General features: G+C 46.2%; 1 protein-coding gene across 1 annotated transcript in view; it reads left to right on the forward strand.

Moving 5' to 3' along the window:
* Window positions 1–1,180: 1,180 nt before the first annotated feature.
* Window positions 1,181–17,770, forward strand: part of LOC110201737 (uncharacterized) — a 29,466-nt gene continuing 12,876 nt past the window's right edge. Inside the window, 7 exon segments of the mRNA XM_020977583.2 lie at window positions 1,181–1,337; window positions 3,638–3,765; window positions 4,555–4,648; window positions 9,293–9,419; window positions 9,943–10,038; window positions 13,500–13,664; window positions 16,485–17,770. Coding sequence (XP_020833242.2) covers window positions 4,613–4,648; window positions 9,293–9,419; window positions 9,943–10,038; window positions 13,500–13,664; window positions 16,485–17,770 — 1,710 coding nt within the window. The 5' untranslated portion in view covers window positions 1,181–1,337; window positions 3,638–3,765; window positions 4,555–4,612.

Here is a 17,770-nt window from a genome sequence, read left to right on the forward strand (position 1 = left end):
AGATGCCATTCAGTGCAGGCACATTTCTGACTGTTAGGAGGGTGAGAAGAGAGAAGGTGGAGGTCTGCCTCAAATCCCCTGGGTCTGGGAGGCCCCTGCGCTTCCTCCTGCCTGATAGCAGAGCTCGGCTTTGTTCTTTTTCTCCCTTTCCTTCTGGCCCTCCTCCGTCTCTTTCACTGGGAGTCCTGTAGGGTTGGGGTTATTGTGGATGACTGCCCTGGTATTTGGGAGAAGCCATTATCGATCATTCTGTATGATCCTTGGGAGGCCTATGTCCCCATCCCCACCAGAGCATCATTAGACGCCTTAGATGCCCCTGTTAGAAAAGAGGCATCTCCGGGCAGCTAGGTGGGGCAGTGGATAGAGCACCAGACCTGGAGTCAGGAGGACCCGAGTTCAAATTTGACCTCTGACCAGACACTTGATACTTACTAGCTGTGTGAACCCGGGCAAGTCACTTAACCCAGATTAACACCAAAAAGACAAAAGAAAGGAGGCATCTGGATGGGGGTGCGGGAGGGGGAAGGATGACGCGAGTTCAAACGTGGCCTCAGACACGTCCTAGCGGTGCAAGTCACCTGACCTCTGTTTGCCTCAGTTTCCTCATCTATAAAATGGGGGCGATAACAGCCCGTTCCCGCCCCCGGCACACAGTAGGCACCCTGTAAATGCCAGTCTTCTCATCCTCATCATCACTAAGTAGCCGCCGTGGCCGTCTCGGACCCGGACCTCGCTGGCAGTGGGGCCGTCCTGGGGCTCCGCCGTCCAGGGCCGGCTTCCCCCGAGCCTGATGATGGCCCTGAAGGGCCCCCCCCCACCCCAGGAGATTTGGGGCTGCAGGGGCCTTGCGGACCCCCAGCACCGAGTGAAGCGGGCCTGGAGAACCGCGGGTCGCTTCCAGGAAAGGCGGGGCCGCGCGGGACCCCCCAGGCCTGAGCCTCCGCCCCGACTCCCAGCTGCTGTTCCTCAGCCCCACTCTGCTGAGCATGAGCACACGGCGCCCTTGGCCTGCGCACTACATTTCCCAGAAGGCGTTCACTACTCAGTCGGCGGTTACCAAGGAAACCAGGGCGAGGGGGGGGCCGGTCGGAAAGACTCTTCCCCGGATTGGTCCAGGAGCCGTGATGGGCAGGGCCAGAAAGAGCGTGAGGAAGAGTCCCTGACGTCACTTCCGCTAGATCCCCATCCTCGGCGGCGCCGCCGTCAGCCCCGTTCGTCCGGGCCCCGCCGTTCTGGGCTCCTGAACTCTTGGGTACGCTCGCGACCGTCTCGGCTCCGCTCCGTCCTCAGCCGCCGCCACCTCCGGGGCCCCAGCCTTGCGTCCGCCTCGGGCTGGGGTGAGTAGGGGCCCGAGGCTGGGCTAGGGGGCCGGGCGGGGGGCGGGAGGGGCGGGGCGCCCATCACCTGGTTTCGGAGCCCATTGGTCAGCCGGGTGGGGGAGGGGAAATGGTATAATTAGCTAATCAGCGGCGGCGCTGCTTCTCTGTCCCGCCTCCGGTCCGGGCGCGCGTGCGCTCTTTCACAGCTCGCTCTCTCCGTTCAGTTGAGCCGCACCTGGTCCCGCCCCCGGCGCCCCCATTTTGTGCGGGGTGGCCCCCGTCGGGCCTCGGGGGACGGGCGGGGGCGGAGCAGCGGGCTGTGGCCGCCCCCTCGGGCCGTAGCCTACGGCCTGCCCAGATGACCAATCCCCTCCCCACCCCCCACCCACATCGAGGCCCCAGCCCGGCGTCTGGACCCGAAGTGTCTGGGCCTGCGGGGCCTCCCCCTCCCCCCTGCAAGGGCTCCGCCCCGCCCTCGTTGTTATGCCAATGTCCTGCCAGTGAAACGGGGGCTGCGGCCCGGAGCCCGAGGTGGGGCCGCCCCCCAGGAGGAGAGGTGACGGTCACACCCAATGGACAGTGACGGCCGGACAGCCCGAGGTCCCCGGGTGCCCTTTGGAGGGCCAGAGAAGCGAGGAAGACCTCTGGCGTGTTGGGTGTGGCCCAGGCCCCGGGCAGGGCCCTCCCCAGGCTTAGATGAGTCGGAATCTGCCCAGTGGGTGCACATTTCCCTATCAGGGAGATCAGGGCTCCTTTAGGTATTCAGTGAAGGGTGTGCTTTCAGAGCCACCAACTAGAAGAAACACCCTGGCCTTCCCCACTGTTATTTGGCTTGGGATAGCTGATAATAGCGATAATCTACCAATCATTAAGTATGTCATAAGCACCTGTTGTGTGCCAGGCATTGTGCTGTGGGCTAGGGATGGTGGGACAAAAAATAATTGAACCTCCATCCTGAAATGAAGCTTGCATTGTATTGGATGAAACAACACATGTAAGTTTATAGAATAAATATAATATGCATAATGCCAACAATGCAAATTTAAAGAACAACAAAGAAACAGTGCTGTATAGTTATGACCCAGCTACCCAGAAAAAATGAAAAAATGCACCAACTTTCCAGGTCTGCAGTGGTGGGGACTATGGGTGTAGAAAATACATAAAATATCAGAGACCTTTGCATGCCAAGTAGTTTTGCTGGAACTACTTTACAGAATTTGAGAGTTGGAAGGTGCTCGGTGACCATTTATGCCAACCCAGATGGGAAGGGAACCACCACTCTGATATACCTGACAGGTGTTATCCAGCTTTGGCTTGAAGACCTCTAAGGAGAAGAAATCTACCTCTTAAGGCAGCTTCTTTCGATTTTTGTCAGCTATAATTGTTAGGAAAGCTTTCCTGGCATCAAGCTTAAGTTGACGTCTTTGCAACTTCCATATATAGCTGGGGCCAAACAAAATCCATCTCATCTCTCTTACAAATGACAGCCTTTCAGATACTTGAAAATTAGGTGATATGGACTCAGACCCTTCCTATCCTGCCTGCCCTCCCCTGGACACTCTCTTATCAATATCTTTTTTAAATTGTGGTGCCCAGAACTAAATATGATATTTCAGATGAGATTTGACCTCCCTCCCCCCCCATTCCTGGAAGCTCTGCCCTTTTTAATGCAACGCAAGATCAAATTAGTATCTTTGGCTACTGTGTCACACTGCTGATTCATTGAGCTTGCAGTCCACTGAAACCCCCAGATCTTTTTCAGAATAACTCCTGTCTGCTCATGCCTCCTCCAGCTTAGGCAGCTAGGTGGCATAATGGACAGTGGCAGACTGATTCAGAAAGACCCAGTTTGAATCCTGCCTCAGATATGAGCAATGTGACTCCGAGCAAGTTATCCAACCATCCTCAGCCCTAGTTTCATCATCTGTAAAATGGGGGTTGTCATAGTACCTACCTCACAGGGTTGTAAGGATTAAATGACCCTTTACAAATCTTACAATACTATTTAAATGCTAGCTATTATTACTGTCTTGTGAGGCTGATTTTTTATTCCCAGGTATGACTTTACATTTATCCCTGTTGAATTTCACTTTATTAGATTCAGCATTGTCCAAATCCCTGTAGATTCTGACTGCCATTCATGTGTTAGCTTTGAATCTCATTCCCTTCTCTGCTGAGGCTTTTACCTTCTTCGTCTTCCCTCCTGATTCAACTCTTGTGCCAACTCCTTGGTACTGACCTCCTACATATTACCTTATCTTTACTTATTCCCCCGGTAAAATGTTTACTCACATCTCCAGTTTTGCTTCGGTCCACAGACATTTAAGTGTTTACTGCTTGCCAGGACCAGGCTCATTCTTTTGCTGTACCGTTGGGTGGGTTGGTCATCTCTCCGTGGTGCTCACCTGGCTCTCTTGGGTTCCTCTGCTGCCCTGTAAATGACGAGGTGAGTCCACACCAAGAGAACACGGATAATCTTCAGGCCTCCCTGGATCTTTGAGGTATAGGGCTTTGGTATTTCATGGCCCTCTATCATCTAGCACAATGCCTGGCACACAGTAGGCACTTGATGTTTTTTGAGTGAGTGACCACTCATTCTCACCTGTTGCCACATCCTGTTGGCTTTGGCTTTGTAGCATCTCTTGCACTGTCTCCTCTTCCTCACCTTTCACCTGGACAGTTGGAAGGGCTGCCATGAGGTCTTCCTGCCTCACGTCTCTCCCTGCCCCATTCCTCCTCCACCCAGCTCTTGGTCATCTTTCTAAAGCCCCGCTCTGACCCTGGCACCACATTATTCAGTAAGCTCCAGGAGATGCTAGCCTGTGCCCATGGGATTCTGGCTGATGTTCTGTGCAGATCTAGGTGGGGAGAAGTCATCAATCGTAGTTTCTCCTGGGCTTTCTTGTGCTTTCTTGCATGCTATTTGGTCTGATGCTGATTTGGGGGTTTGTCTTTGGTGGGTGGGAGAGGATGGCCCTCCTGCCCCTGTTCTGGCTGCTGTCAGTGCTCATCCTGACGCTGGAGTCTCAGCTTCCTGATGGACTTTCTTTTTTGTCTCTGACTACCCAGCTCCTTTTATATGCTAGGCACTTAATATTTTTTTAATTGAATTGTTGAGTTGAGAATGTGCTCTTTATGATCTTCTGACCTTTCAAGAGGGTGAGTGGATTTCAGGTGCTTGGGGGGGGTGCAGGGGAAGGCTGGTTTTTCTCTGATAGCTCCCTTTCTTCCCCAGCTGTGCCCTCTGACGACGAAGCCCTTCCTCAAGAGGCAGCTACTTTAAAGTGAAAGGAATGGCCCCTGTCTACCTGACAGCCCAGACCCAGCAGGTAAGGGGGTGCTCTTTCCTGAGAGACTTTAATGTGGTCTGTGCTTCTGACAGGCTAGCCAACCTGCTCACTACATTGGATGTCATAGTTTAATCTCCATGTTCTGTTGCATCACATTTTCTTTATTGGTTGAAGTGTTTCTGTTATGACCTGCTGAGGATATATTTTCAGTTCCTGCCAGTCTGCACTGTTTTAAATTCTTCATGCTCTAGCCTTTGGTTACTCACCACGTAACATTCGTGGGTGTCTAAGAGGGGCATTGAGGAGACAGCTAGGTGACTCAGTGGATAGAGCACTAGGCTTAGAGTCAGAAAATTGTTGTTTCAGTCATGTCCAACTGTGCTACTCCATTTGGGTTTTCTTGGCAAAGATTTGGAGTGGTTTGCCATTTCCTTCTGATCTGAGTTCAAATCTGGGTTTACACTTACTAGCTGTGTGACCCTGAGCAAGACACGTAACTGTTATTTGCCTCAGTTTCCTCATCTGTAAAATGAGCCAGAGAGGGAAATGGCCAACCACTCCAGCGTCTTTGCCAGGAAAACCCCAAATAGGGTCATGAAGAGTCAGACTCTGCTGAAATGATTGAACGACAACCACATTAGGGTTGTATATTCTTCAGGCTTCCCATTTAGAAATCTCCATTGGGCTAGCAAACTCATTTTTTCAACATTTTATTAATCTGTAATGTTCTTTTGTCTTTCCCTTGGTCATGTTAGGCTCTGAGGATAGAAAATTAAGTTTGTCTAGATTTAGTGTCTTATTAGCTATACCATTTTTCATTTGCTACTTTCTCAGTTTAGAAATGTCACTTTTGGCATCCTATACCTAATAGCATTTTATTATCTACCAGGCCTTTAATCATAAGACATTTTACCTTTTTTTAATCCCTTAATATTGTCCATGGTATCTTGAACATTGTTCCAGATCACTAATAGTAAGAAAAGTTAAAACAAACCAAAGGGACTGCACAGTTGACTGGAGACAGAATTGTCAGTGTTAGAAGACAGGCTCACTAAATATTCTTTTCCTGGCAGGGCTATTTTTTGGCTTGTTTGTTTGTTTTTTAAACCACTGGGTCAAACAGTTCAGGAAAACAATCTGGAATTATGTGAGAAAGGTCCTATATTTCATGTCCTCCAACCCAAAAATCCTTCGACTGAATTCAAGAAATGCTTTTTTACCAGTCCTTCTTCGGCCTTAACTCTCCCTTCGTGTTGCAGATGATCTTATTCTGTTTGTGCTCCTTCCTGAAGTTCCCAGCCTTTGTTATTGTTCTGCTTATTTTCGGACATTTTGTTTTGATACCACAGTCCCTTTACCCTGTTATTACTTTGCTAGGAACAAAAAGCCAAGCGAAACTCCACGTTGCCATGATTTCAGCTCTCCCTCTTTGTGTCTTACTGTTTATCGCAGGAAGGCAAGGCTGCGTGCTTTAGCTTCAGTCGTTTGGGATCGATGATGCATTTGAACCCAAGGTCTCGTGGCCTGTGAGTGTGGTCTCTGTGCTGGTTTGCTTCCTGCTTTGGACTGCATCAGTTCATAGGAGTCTTCCTATGTTTCTCCAGATTCACTGTATCTGTCATTCCTTATGGCACGGGGATATTCCAGCTGAACCTTCCCAGTAATTGGGCTGATACAAACAGTGCTGTTAGGACATTGGGTTACACGTAGGCACTTTCTTTCTGCTGTCATGGAGACTGGCGTGTGTGCTGAGTGACTGGCATGGTGCCTCCTCGTGAGAAGGAGGCTGGGAGCCTGTTTGGGGAGAAGCGTTGGCGTCTGCCTGGGCTGTGACTGATTCTGATCTTCTCCCCGCCTGCTTGCAGCTGTAGAAGCAGAGCTGAGGGTGCCTTCAGAAAGCACGAAGTGACTGGAAGCTTGTCTAGTCTCTTGCCTTCCTTTCTCTCGGTTTAACTCCTCATTGATGGCCTCCCGTGAGAGACAGGATTGTCAGGGATGAGGCCTTGGGCTCTCCCCTTCAAGGCCGACATAAGGCCCTGTGAAAACCGGCTTTGGTCCTTTGCCCTTGCTGTTTTTCTTTTCCGTTTGGTTTGAAGGAGATTAATCTGGAAGGTTCAAACTCGTGAGTTTGAGAGGTCGGGAGAGCAAGCCTCCGGGGGTCTAGGAATCTAGGATTTAGAGTCTATGCTGGGTTTTCCAACCAGCCCAGCCCTGATGTCCCAAGGAACAGGGAAAGACTTTCAGGACCAACCTAGTGGTACCATAAAAGAAGTTTCATCTAGCAATCGTGCCTCATCTGGACATGAGTCTGGTGGGAGCAGTGCTCTGTAGAAATTGTGCTAAGTCTGGGGCCACTTTCCCCAGAGACTGAGGTGGAATAGGGGAGAGAGTGCCCCTGAGATGTTTGGGGGAAATGCTTGTACTTCTGTTCTAACCTTATCTTTGAAGTAAATATTCTTCTATAAAAACTAATTGATGTAAAGTGGATAAATGGAACTGAGATGCTAATCATTGAAGTGGGGAAGAACAACTGGTGGGGGTTGAGTCAGTATCATTAGAGAGGAGCCTGGCCAAGGCCTTCAGGGTACCCCGAGGGGAGAGAAGTGGAAGCCTAACTCTGAGAGAGCAGTCTGGACAGTATTTACTCCACTGTCATTGACCACCTTGACGTATAAGCCTAGAATCGAGATTGCTAGATCAGAGAGTTTGAAATGGGAGTTACATTTCTTGCACAGTCCATTTATCTTCAGGGAAGGTGGGACCAGTTCACAGCTAGACCAGTAATGAGTACATCCAGCAATCTGCCTGCAGTCCCTCCAGTATTTCCCTTTTCAGTCCATATACTCTTTGCTGCTTGTTTGGGTTTGAGATGATACCTCAAAGGTGTTTTAATTTTCATTTTTCTCTGTAATGACTTGGAATAATTGTTGATAATTTGTCTGTTTCTTCATATACTTCATCAGCTTGTCTAATGAGAATGACTTAGTCTTATCTATTCATGGTAATGCCCCTTCTCTTTTAGGTATTAGACCTTTATCGGTGATCTTAGAAAAAATATTTTCCTCCACTTCATAAAGTTTTTTTCCTGTTATAGCTGGACTGATTTTTGTTTGTACAAATGCCTTTTAATTTCATATAAAGAAATCTGTCTCTTATATAATGTTCCTTAAGCTTTGTCCATAAATGAATTCTTTCCTGTAGGTTTCTCTCACATTTTTCTTCAATTTTTTTTATAGTATGATTTTTAAAGTATTTAGATCATTTATCCTTTTGTCCATTATCATGCTATATAATGTTAGATACTGGTCTAAAAGTTTTCATTTCTGCCAAACTGTTTGAGTAGCATTGGAAAAACAGAATAACCTATTTCTTCAGTGACCTTGATACCAAATGTATCTTCAAAGCAGCCATAATCTTGTTACTTCCTTGCATCAAGTTCACCTATATATAGTCATGCTCACCTCCTTACTTTAATTGGTTAAATTGGTTAAATATCATTGGTCAGTTGGAATATCCAGATCTGCCCATTTCTGGAGTTAACAGCAAGGAATTAAAATTTGTGACCTAATTGAAAAGAAAAATTTCCTTTGGTGGGATATACCCAGTTGTGCATGATTGATTATCTGATAAAGTAGACTGTTTTCCCTTGCTTTTCACTATATCCTGTTGTAGTTTTTTTTTTCTTCATCTCCTTGTCCTCATTGGATAAACTTGGGAAATTCAAATTGGTGGTATTGATGTGTAAATTGATTACTCCTAGCTGCTCATAAGAACCTCTCCTTGACCTTGAAGCTTTGAAACTTGATGACTGCATTTGTGGGTTAGCAAACTCAGGATTACTCTTAGTTCTGTGAATTCTGTTTGCATTCTACCTTCTATTTCCATTATTTCTGGGCAGTTTTCTTATATTTTATTACCTGGCTTGTATGATTCAGATTTTGTTTCTTCATAGTTTTCTGAAATCTTAACATTGCTTAGAATGTTTGGTTGACCTTTGTCTTTCAGTTCTGTTGCTTTATTTTATAGAGATCTGAGGCCATCATCTGGTTCTGCCATTTAAAAAGTTTCCTCTGATTTTTATTCCATTTTTGCAATTTGAAAAATCTGCCTAAGCTGCCGTACTACTTCCATGAGATTGTCCCATTTTGTATTTTTCTGCTTTGTCAGTCCTCCTTTTTGTCTTCTTGAATTCTTCATCTGGATTATGTGACGGCTGCTGATAATCTCCAGTACACAATCTGGGAGTTTAACAATGAAACGATGAGTTAATGAAGCAAGAGAGAGTGTGGTACTGGGGAGGGACCATAGACTGGGAAACAGAAGCTAGGGTTCGGGCCCCGTTCTTGCAGAGACAGCTGAGTGCGGGGCGCAGGGGAGAGCCTACGATAGGGGGATGGTGGACGCGCGCTGACTTTGCTGCTTCACAGGGCCGTGAGTCCTTGAAAACTGCACTAGAAACGCGAGCTCTCCTCGCTATTATCATTGCTTGGTCTGATGATTCAGAGTCCAGTCCAGGCCGAATCCTACTGCGGGAATTCCATGCCTGTCTCACTTCAGATGCCCCGAAGCCTGAAGAGTCCTGGGAACGAACTAATCTGTACCCTTCCTCCCAACACCGTGCCTCCCACTAGGACTTTGTGAGGGGTGGTCCTGGGGTCAGCGCAGATGCGTTTGTTGTTTTAGGGCTCTGTGACCTTCAGGGACGTGGCCGTGGACTTCACCCTGGAAGAGTGGGGGCACCTGGACCCCTTCCAGAAGGAGCTCTACCGGGACGTGATGCTGGAGAACTTCAGGAACCTGGTGTGCCTGGGTGAGGAGGGGGCTGCCCCCAGGACTCAGCAGAGGGGCTTTATTTCTTCCCGTATGGAACAATCAAGTGTTGAGCAATTATTTTGTATGTAAAAACCAGACATTGCCAATCCTTTTATAGCGAAGAGACATAGGATATGGATGTTACCTCTTTGCTGATGAAAAACTTTGCTTTAAACATCAAGACCCTAACAAGGTGATTCTCTGTCGCCCTAGAGTTTGAGCTCTTCTATCCTCTGTTCCCCAAGCAATTCTCCCCAGTCCTAGTACAGAAACCCAAATTCACGAATGGTTCCCATCCTCTCAGCTGGGAGTGTGTCTGTCAGATAGATTCTCTTTCTCCACCCACGTCCATTCTCCAACCCTTTCTTTAATACTTGCTACCTGGCCCCTACAGAGTAATCCTCCAGAGGCCTGCTTACCCTCTGTGAGACTGTTGCATCCCCCCTGATCCTCGTAGGTGCGGGGCCCAGGATTGAATTCTCAGCTCTTTGCTGGTTCTCTGTCCCATATTCAATGAACAGGACTTACAGTGTCCAAACCTGATGTAATCCACCAGTTGGAGCAAGGAGAAGCCCCTTGGATTCCAGAGGGAGAAAGCCCGAGAAACAGCTTTGCAGGTGAGCAAGCCCAGCCGGGCACAGCCATCATTGCTTACCAAGCCATGGCCTGTGTGGTCATTGCAGGAAGCTCCCCAGGCCTGGGGACTAGAGGCCACATTCTTTGGCCTGCAGTCTCCTCTTCCTCTCCCCTAGAAAGTGCTGACCTCTCCTTCCTCCTGCACCCCTGCAGTGATGGAGGAGGAGGGGCCTCCAGAGAGCAGACAGGCCAGTGCTCTCTGGCTCTGCCTCCGCCTCCTGTGGCCATTCATTCGTTTTGTCTTTTTTTTTTTTTTTAGGCAATTGAGGTTAAGTGACTTGCCCAGGGTCACACAGCTAGTAAGTGCTATGTGTCTGAGACCAGATTTGAACTCACGTCCTCCTGACTCCAGTGCTGGTACTCTATCCATTGTGCCACCTAGCTGCCCGTTTGTCATTTTTTAAAAGTTTTATGCCTTTTCTTTTTATACCCAAGTTGTGATCCCCTTCCCGCTCCTCCAGCACCACCATTGGAGCCCTTGTAAGAAACAAGAACATTTTAGTAGTAGCTCACATTGATACAGTGTATCACACCCCATGCCATAAGTGCTGTTGTCCCCATTTCACAGATGAGGAAACTGAGCGTCTGGGGCAGGATTTGAGCTTCAGTCTTCCTGACTCCAAGTCATTTATTTCTCTTTTGGATACTTTTTTTCACCCCGCCTCATTTCATCTGACCCTTTCCACATTTTGCTGAATTCCTCCTCCTGCTTGGTCTTTATGGCTCAGTAATATTGCTTTATGTGCTAGAGGGACTTGGGTTCAGAAAGATCCAGGTTCAGATCCTGCCTGCGTTACCCGGGGTCCTCCCAGCATAACTGTAAAGTGCTAGAACCCTGTGAGTTTTTGTGTGGATCACAGTTTGTTCAGCCTTTGGGCACCTACTTTATTTCCAGTTTCTTACAACCTCAGAGAGCGTTTGTGTGGGAGCATCACGTACCACGTGGGCCCTTTCTTCTGTCATTGGCGCTTTTTCTTTGTACCTCCAGTGCTTAGCACAGCTCGTGTTACACAGTAGGGGGCCTAATAAATGTTTGTTGATTGATTCTTTGGACCTTAGTAATGGCAACAAAGAAGACATCAGCTACTGACTTATGTGTCTACTTTCCCACCTTTGCACCATTCTCATGAGAATAATATGCACGTGGTAGACATCTGAGGGAGAAGCAGCCCGATTTTTATGTGGGTGAGACAGTTTTTCCTTTAAGGAGGCCAGGAGACTGAGTGTTTGGCTTCCTGGCTGCCTGAGGCACGAAGGGCCCTGCCTCAGCTTTTCTCAGATGCCTTTTTGATTTATCCTGGCAGTTGGCCGTGGTGAATGCATAAGCAGGTGGGGGGGGGGAAGTGTCATTTTACCTGGTGCTCGTGTGGGCCTGACTGGGATGCCTTTGCTTTAAGGGGCCAGCAGCCTGTTCTCAGAATGTGGTGGGCCCAGGGAACTAACATTGGAATTACCCACAGCTAGGCCCCATAGTGTACAGAGTGCTGGGCCTGAATTCAGCAAGGCCTGAGTTCAAATCCAGTCTCACACACTTCCTAGCTCTGTGACCATGGGCTAGTCACTTCACCTCTTTCCACCTCAGTTTTTTGTATGTAAATTGGGGATGATAATAGCACCTGCCTTCCAGGGGTTGTGGACCTCAGATGATAGTATTTGTAAAGCACATAGCACAGTGCCTGGCATATAGTGGGTGCTTAATAAATGCTTGTTTTCTTCCCCTCCGCACTTTTTGTCATGGCTTCCTCACCCTCTGAAGCATAAAATCCTGAGCTGACAAAAAATTGGTGCTCTGGAGGTTTTAGTGGAATTACCATTGCTTTGTGGGAATGCATTCCTGACTGAGAATCACTGATTGCTATGGTGAATGTGGCAATGGGGAGAATAGCCTTTTATTTTAACTAGGAATTGCATCTGTTTTAGTCTTTCACAAGCAAAGTTATTTATATTGCATTTTAGGGTCTCATTGCATTCTAATCCCAAGTCTGACTCACTGGACTGGTCTGAGCTAGGCCTGGCCAAGAATATTTGGCACTGGCCAGCAGTATTGTTTGCAGTAACTTAATGGTTAAATTCATTATTGGAATGGGGGATAAAGTGTAGAAGAAAGAGCCTTGGGTGACTCTTGAGCCAGTCACAGGACTATTCTGTGGGAAGCCCAACCAGTGGGGTAAGGAAGGAGCACCTATTTACCTGGTAAGGGAAGCTCTGTGGATGCTTAAAGAACAGGACAGGGAAAGTAGAACAATTAAGGCTCTCTTCACTGTTACAAATAGTGTTTGAAAAGCTGTATCACCACTGTAGGGAAAATGACAACAACTTGTCCTTGGGCATTTGGCAATCAGAGGCAGAGGGGAGTGAACTTGGCCTTCTCTGGACCACAAACTAAAGGCAGAAGAGTGGGTTTGGACTCTCGTTGGAGGTTGAAAGGACATTGCTAAAATGGTAAAGACTGATAGACTATAGCCAGGAAGGACGGCCTCGGATACAGAAATTTCACTGGAGAATTATTAAACTTCCCTGAGATTGGGGTTTTTAAGGGACCAGCGCAGGAGCAGGAATTAAGATAAGGATTGGGACCCAGTGTGGTGAGAAGAGAGCCTCTGGCTTGTTCTGTTACTTAACCCTCCCCATTCCCACTATTTCCCCAGAGAAGGGGAATTCCCCCCCTCCAGGGGAATCATTAGGTGGCGGGGATTTCACCCCCAAGGAACTAGAGAGGTTGTTGCTGGAGAGTTTCAAAGAGCAAGCTAAGAAGAATTAGAAGAACGAAGGTATGGTCTAGTAGGGACAATACAGAATTTTAGCCAGTTGCAGATTCTATGTTTTTCAGTTGTAGAGTTCTTTCAGCTTGTAGAGCTTATAGAGGCTTTATTCTTGCAAAGTCAGTGGAACCAGTTAGTAGAAGCCCAGATGAGAAATCCCCATTCCTTGTGAGTAGGTGGCCAAAATGTGGGGAAGGGAGTTGCATATTTGGCCTCGCAAAGATGAAAGCTGCAGCCATTTCCTCATGGGAGAAAGCAAGGGAGAGGGGGAAAGCTTAAAAAGAGAAGGGTTTGGTAAACTGAATGAATAAATGAAAAAAAAATTAGTAAGTTGTTACTGTGTGTGACAAGCACTGTGCTGATTGCTAGGGATTCAATTCCTTTTTCTAAAAACAGACAGTCTCTGCCTTCAAGAAGCTTGCATTCTGATAGGGAAAGTTAACACATATAGGAAAGTGGTAACTGGGGAAGGAGGCTTTGTTCTAGAGCAAGGGGTCGGGGTGGAGGGGATGGTAGAAGGTAGAAGACCTCCTCCCCTTAGAACATCAGTCTGCCCCATGACCTTCACACAGTGGACCATCCCTCCACCATGCCAGTCTCCTTCTCCCATTGGTGATTTCCCTTCAGAGTCTCTACTTTGGAGAGAGGCCCCGGCTAGCCAATCTTCATTAATCCCCCAGGCTGTGCTTCTGACTTCCTGGACTTCAACACCGTACCACAGCTCCAGTCTCTCCCTGAAATCTCCCTCAGTGCCAAGCGCATCCTCACTCTGGAAGATCCGTCTACCCCTCTGAGCTTCTCACAATGGAACATGCCTTCACTGTGCCAGCCCCCTACTCTCATTGGTGAGTTTTTCCCAGGGCCTGTTTTGGGGATGGCCCAGGCCAGCCAACCTTCATTCCCTTCCCAGCCATGCTTCTGACTTTTCAGACTTTAATACCATGACCCCATGCAGGGTTCCTCTTCTCCTTCCCTTTTCTGTGTTTATGTTCTAGCAACGTTAGAAGGTAACCTCCCTGAGGGCTGCGTTTGTATCCCCAGAGCTTGACACAGTGCCTAGCACATAGTAAATGCTTAGTAAATAAGTGCCGGCAGCTGGTGTGATGGCCTGGGTGGATGACTGGATGGCATATAATACTGAAATGTGCCTGGTGTCTTAGGTCAGCCAGTAGATAAGAGTGCCATCACTGACTGGGCCTGACTTAGGCTGGTCTCCTCATGGTTTGTCTGCTGTTAGGACAAACGAAACATTCATAGATCATTCAGCATTTAAAAAAGATTTATTTCGCCGTAGCAGGGAAAGGATATTGAGTGGGGCTGCATGTTGATTCAGCTGAACCATGCTCTCCTGGCTTTCCGGCCTCTGATCTGTTCACTGTAGTCCACACATCAAGTATCAGAGGGGCAGGAGCAGCTGGGATGTCCACGGCTCCAGCCTTTAGTCACCTGATCCAGTGAAGTCCCAAGGATGGCTTCAGTGCCTTTTAAGGAAAAGGCAAAGGCCTCTGGTAGATATTTCTCTAAGTCGGCTGGTTTGCGTATATTCAGTTGCTAGTCATTTAGTTTGTGTCCTAGCTTCAAAGGTCAGCTTTAAAGATCAGTGGATTTACTTCCCTAGGGATTGTGTGTCCAGATTCTGGAAAACCTGGAGATCCGAGTCTCAGAGTAGATGGTATTCTTTCAGGTGGGAAGGAAGTCAGTGACAGCAGGCTGGCAGATAGCCTGGATGACGGCTTGTGCTCCTTCTCCAAGCCCCCCTACTCCCTATAATCAGTGTTCTTTGAGGTGGCACTTCAAATTAGACTTTAACTGATGAATCCTCCACACTGTCCCACATCCCAAGACCACCATACAGGCCTGGGCAGGCAAATAGGACTTTCCACACAGATAGACGCATTGGGGGTGATGAGTAAAAGCACCATGTGTATCCTGCCAAGAGCAAAGAGTAATGATACTCTTCCCTGTCAGAAGCTTTGAACATAGCTTTTGAAATGGTCTGTAAAAGATGATTGATGGTCAGCCTGCACAGGTGTCACTAAAATTGTGTAAGGACATCTGGAACTAGAACAGCCGAGGGTTTTTCTTCCTTGACCAAAGCCTCTGTCTCACCCCATCTGATCATGTGGAGCCAGCCAAGTCTTTGTATCCATATTTGAGGGGCTGTTAGGATGAGTCCATTAGGGCAAGGGCCAAGGTTCCTCAGAGGCACTGCTGGGCCAAAGGGGGTCCAGAAGTCCTAGGCCCAAGTCACTGTGGCTTAGAAGGGGTGGGAGTTAGCTCCAAATATATGAGGGCCTACTTACTAGATGTCAGCAGCCAGGTTGCTATCATAATCGGAGATGCTTTATTGCAGTGTCCATTATGCATTAAAAGAATTCACAATTATATGATAAAGCAGTAATTGTAGAACTATCTGCCAGTAGTTAAAAATTGGAATGCATTCAGCACCTTATGTTGGATTCAAAGAACACAGCAAACATATGGAAGAGGACTGTCTTTTGTATTTATTTGGTATTTAATTTTCCCCCAGTTACATGTGAAAAACCAAAACAAAAGTTTTTTTAAACATTTGTTTTCAAAACTTTGAGTTCCAAATTCTTTTCCTCTTTCCCTCCCCACCACCTTTCATTGAGAAGGCAAGCAATTCCACATAAGCCATATATGTGTAGGCATGCAAAACATACCCATAATAGTCATGTTATGATAGAAAACATAGACAAAAAAATTCAAGAAAAATAAAGAAAGTGGAAAAAAAAAGTTGCTTCAATCTGTATTCCAACACCATCAGTTCTTTCCTGGGGATGGATAACATTTTTCATCCTAAGTCCTTCAGAGTTGTCACGGATTGCTGTATTGCTGAGAATGGCCAAGTCATTCATAGCTGATCATCCTACAGTGTTGCAGTTACTTTGTACCCAGTACATTTCACTTTCCATCAACCTATGTAAGTCCTTCCAGGTTTTTCTGAGAGCATCCTGATCATCCTTTCTTATAGTACAATAGTATTTCATCATAATTACACACCACAACTTATTCAGCTATTTCCCAATTAATATGTATCCCCTCAATTTCTAATTCTTTACTCCCAGAAAACAGCTGCTATAAATATTTTTGTACATATGGAAATAGTACATATGTACATTTGTTTTTTATCTCTTTTGGGATAGAGACCTAGTAGTGGCATTGCTATGTTAAAGGGTAGGCATACTTTTATAGCCCTTTGGGCATAGTTCCAAATTGCTCTATAGAATGGTTTAATCAGTTCACACCTCCGACAAAGGTACATTAATGTCTCATTTTTCCCACATCCCCTCCAACATTTGTCATTTACCTTTTCTGTTCTGTTATCGAATCTAATAGGTATGAGGTAGTCCCTCAGAATTGTTTTAACTTGGATTTCTTCAATCAGTAGTGAGTTAGAATTTTTTTTCATATGGCTATAGATAGCTTTAATTACTTCATCTGAAAACTGATTTTATCTTTTGATCATTTATTAATTGGGGAAGAGGCCTCTTTTAATTTGACAGAAAGTGCTAGGAAAATTACATGGCAATTAGAAGAAAATAGTTATAGATAATGATGGTTCTTGATAGAAAACAAAGATAACAGAACTTTGTGTACAACAGGGGCAGCAAGCATATTTACATTTTAAAAATTTCTTTCAGATTGGGAGACAAATCATGAAACCAAGGAGTCAGTTCAGGAGCTGGATATTTCAATGGAAGAACCATCTCAGGAAAAACTCACGAAGGATGGTTCTTGTTTCTTGAAGTTACAAGAAGCTTGGGATTGTGTTGGTAGTTTGAAGAGGAAGCAGAGCAATGAGGTGAAACATTCTCAGCAAGTGAAAATTTCCCCTAAGAAGCATTCTAATAAATTGAAATGGCATGACTATAACTATTGCAGAAATTTCAACCTAGGACCGGTAGGTTTTCCACAACCAAAAGTAGGAAAGGGTCCCAGTAATTGTTATACACAAGGAAAGAGCTTCAGAGTGAATTCAGACTTAAGAATACGGAATACAGTGTGTCCAAGTAAGATATTTTGTAAGTTCAATGAAGGTGAAGAGAAACTTTGTGAATATAATGAATATTGGAAGGCCTTTAGGAACAGATCAGAACTTACTCAATATCAGGCAGTGCATATTGGAGAGAAATCTTACAAATGTAGTGAATGTGAGAAGGCCTTCAGGTACAGATCAGAGCTTTCTCAACATCAGACTATTCATACTGGGGAAAAACCTTATGAATGTAATGTGTGTGGGAAGGCATTCCGCCTGAAAGCACAGCTGAAGCAACATCAGAAGATTCATACTGGTGAAAGACCTTTTAAATGTGATGAGTGTGGAAAAGCCTTCATTCAGAGCCAAAATCTTAAGCAACATTATAGAATTCACACTGGAGAGAAACCTTTTGAATGTAATGAATGTGGAAAGGCCTTCACCCAGAGGATAGGACTTATTCAACATCAGAGAATACATAGTGGTGAGAAACCTTATGAATGTAATCAGTGTGGGAAAGCTTTCCGACTGAGAGGAAAACTCAGCCAACATCAAACAATTCATACTGGTGAAAAACCTTTTAAGTGTGAGGAATGTGGGAAGGCTTTCATACAAAGCCAAAATCTTAAACAGCATTATAGAACTCATACTGGAGAGAAACCTTATGAATGTAATCAATGTGAGAAAACCTTCAGCCGCAGAATAGGGCTTTATCAACATCAGAAAATTCATGGTAGTGAGGCATGTTATAAATGTAATGAATGTGGAAAAACTTTCAGGTACTTGACAGAACTTACTTATCATCAAAAAAGTCATGCTGAAAAGAAACCTTATGAATATAATGAATGTGGACAGGCCTTCAGTGAGAGAAAACAATTTATTTCCCATTTTCCAATTCATACTGGAGACAAGCCGTATGAATGTAATGAATGTGGAAAGGCCTTTGGCCAA

This window comes from Phascolarctos cinereus, unplaced genomic scaffold (assembly GCF_003287225.1).
Source record: "Phascolarctos cinereus isolate Bilbo 61053 unplaced genomic scaffold, phaCin_HiC Scaffold_4;HRSCAF=312, whole genome shotgun sequence".
Taxonomy (NCBI): Eukaryota; Metazoa; Chordata; class Mammalia; order Diprotodontia; family Phascolarctidae; genus Phascolarctos; species Phascolarctos cinereus.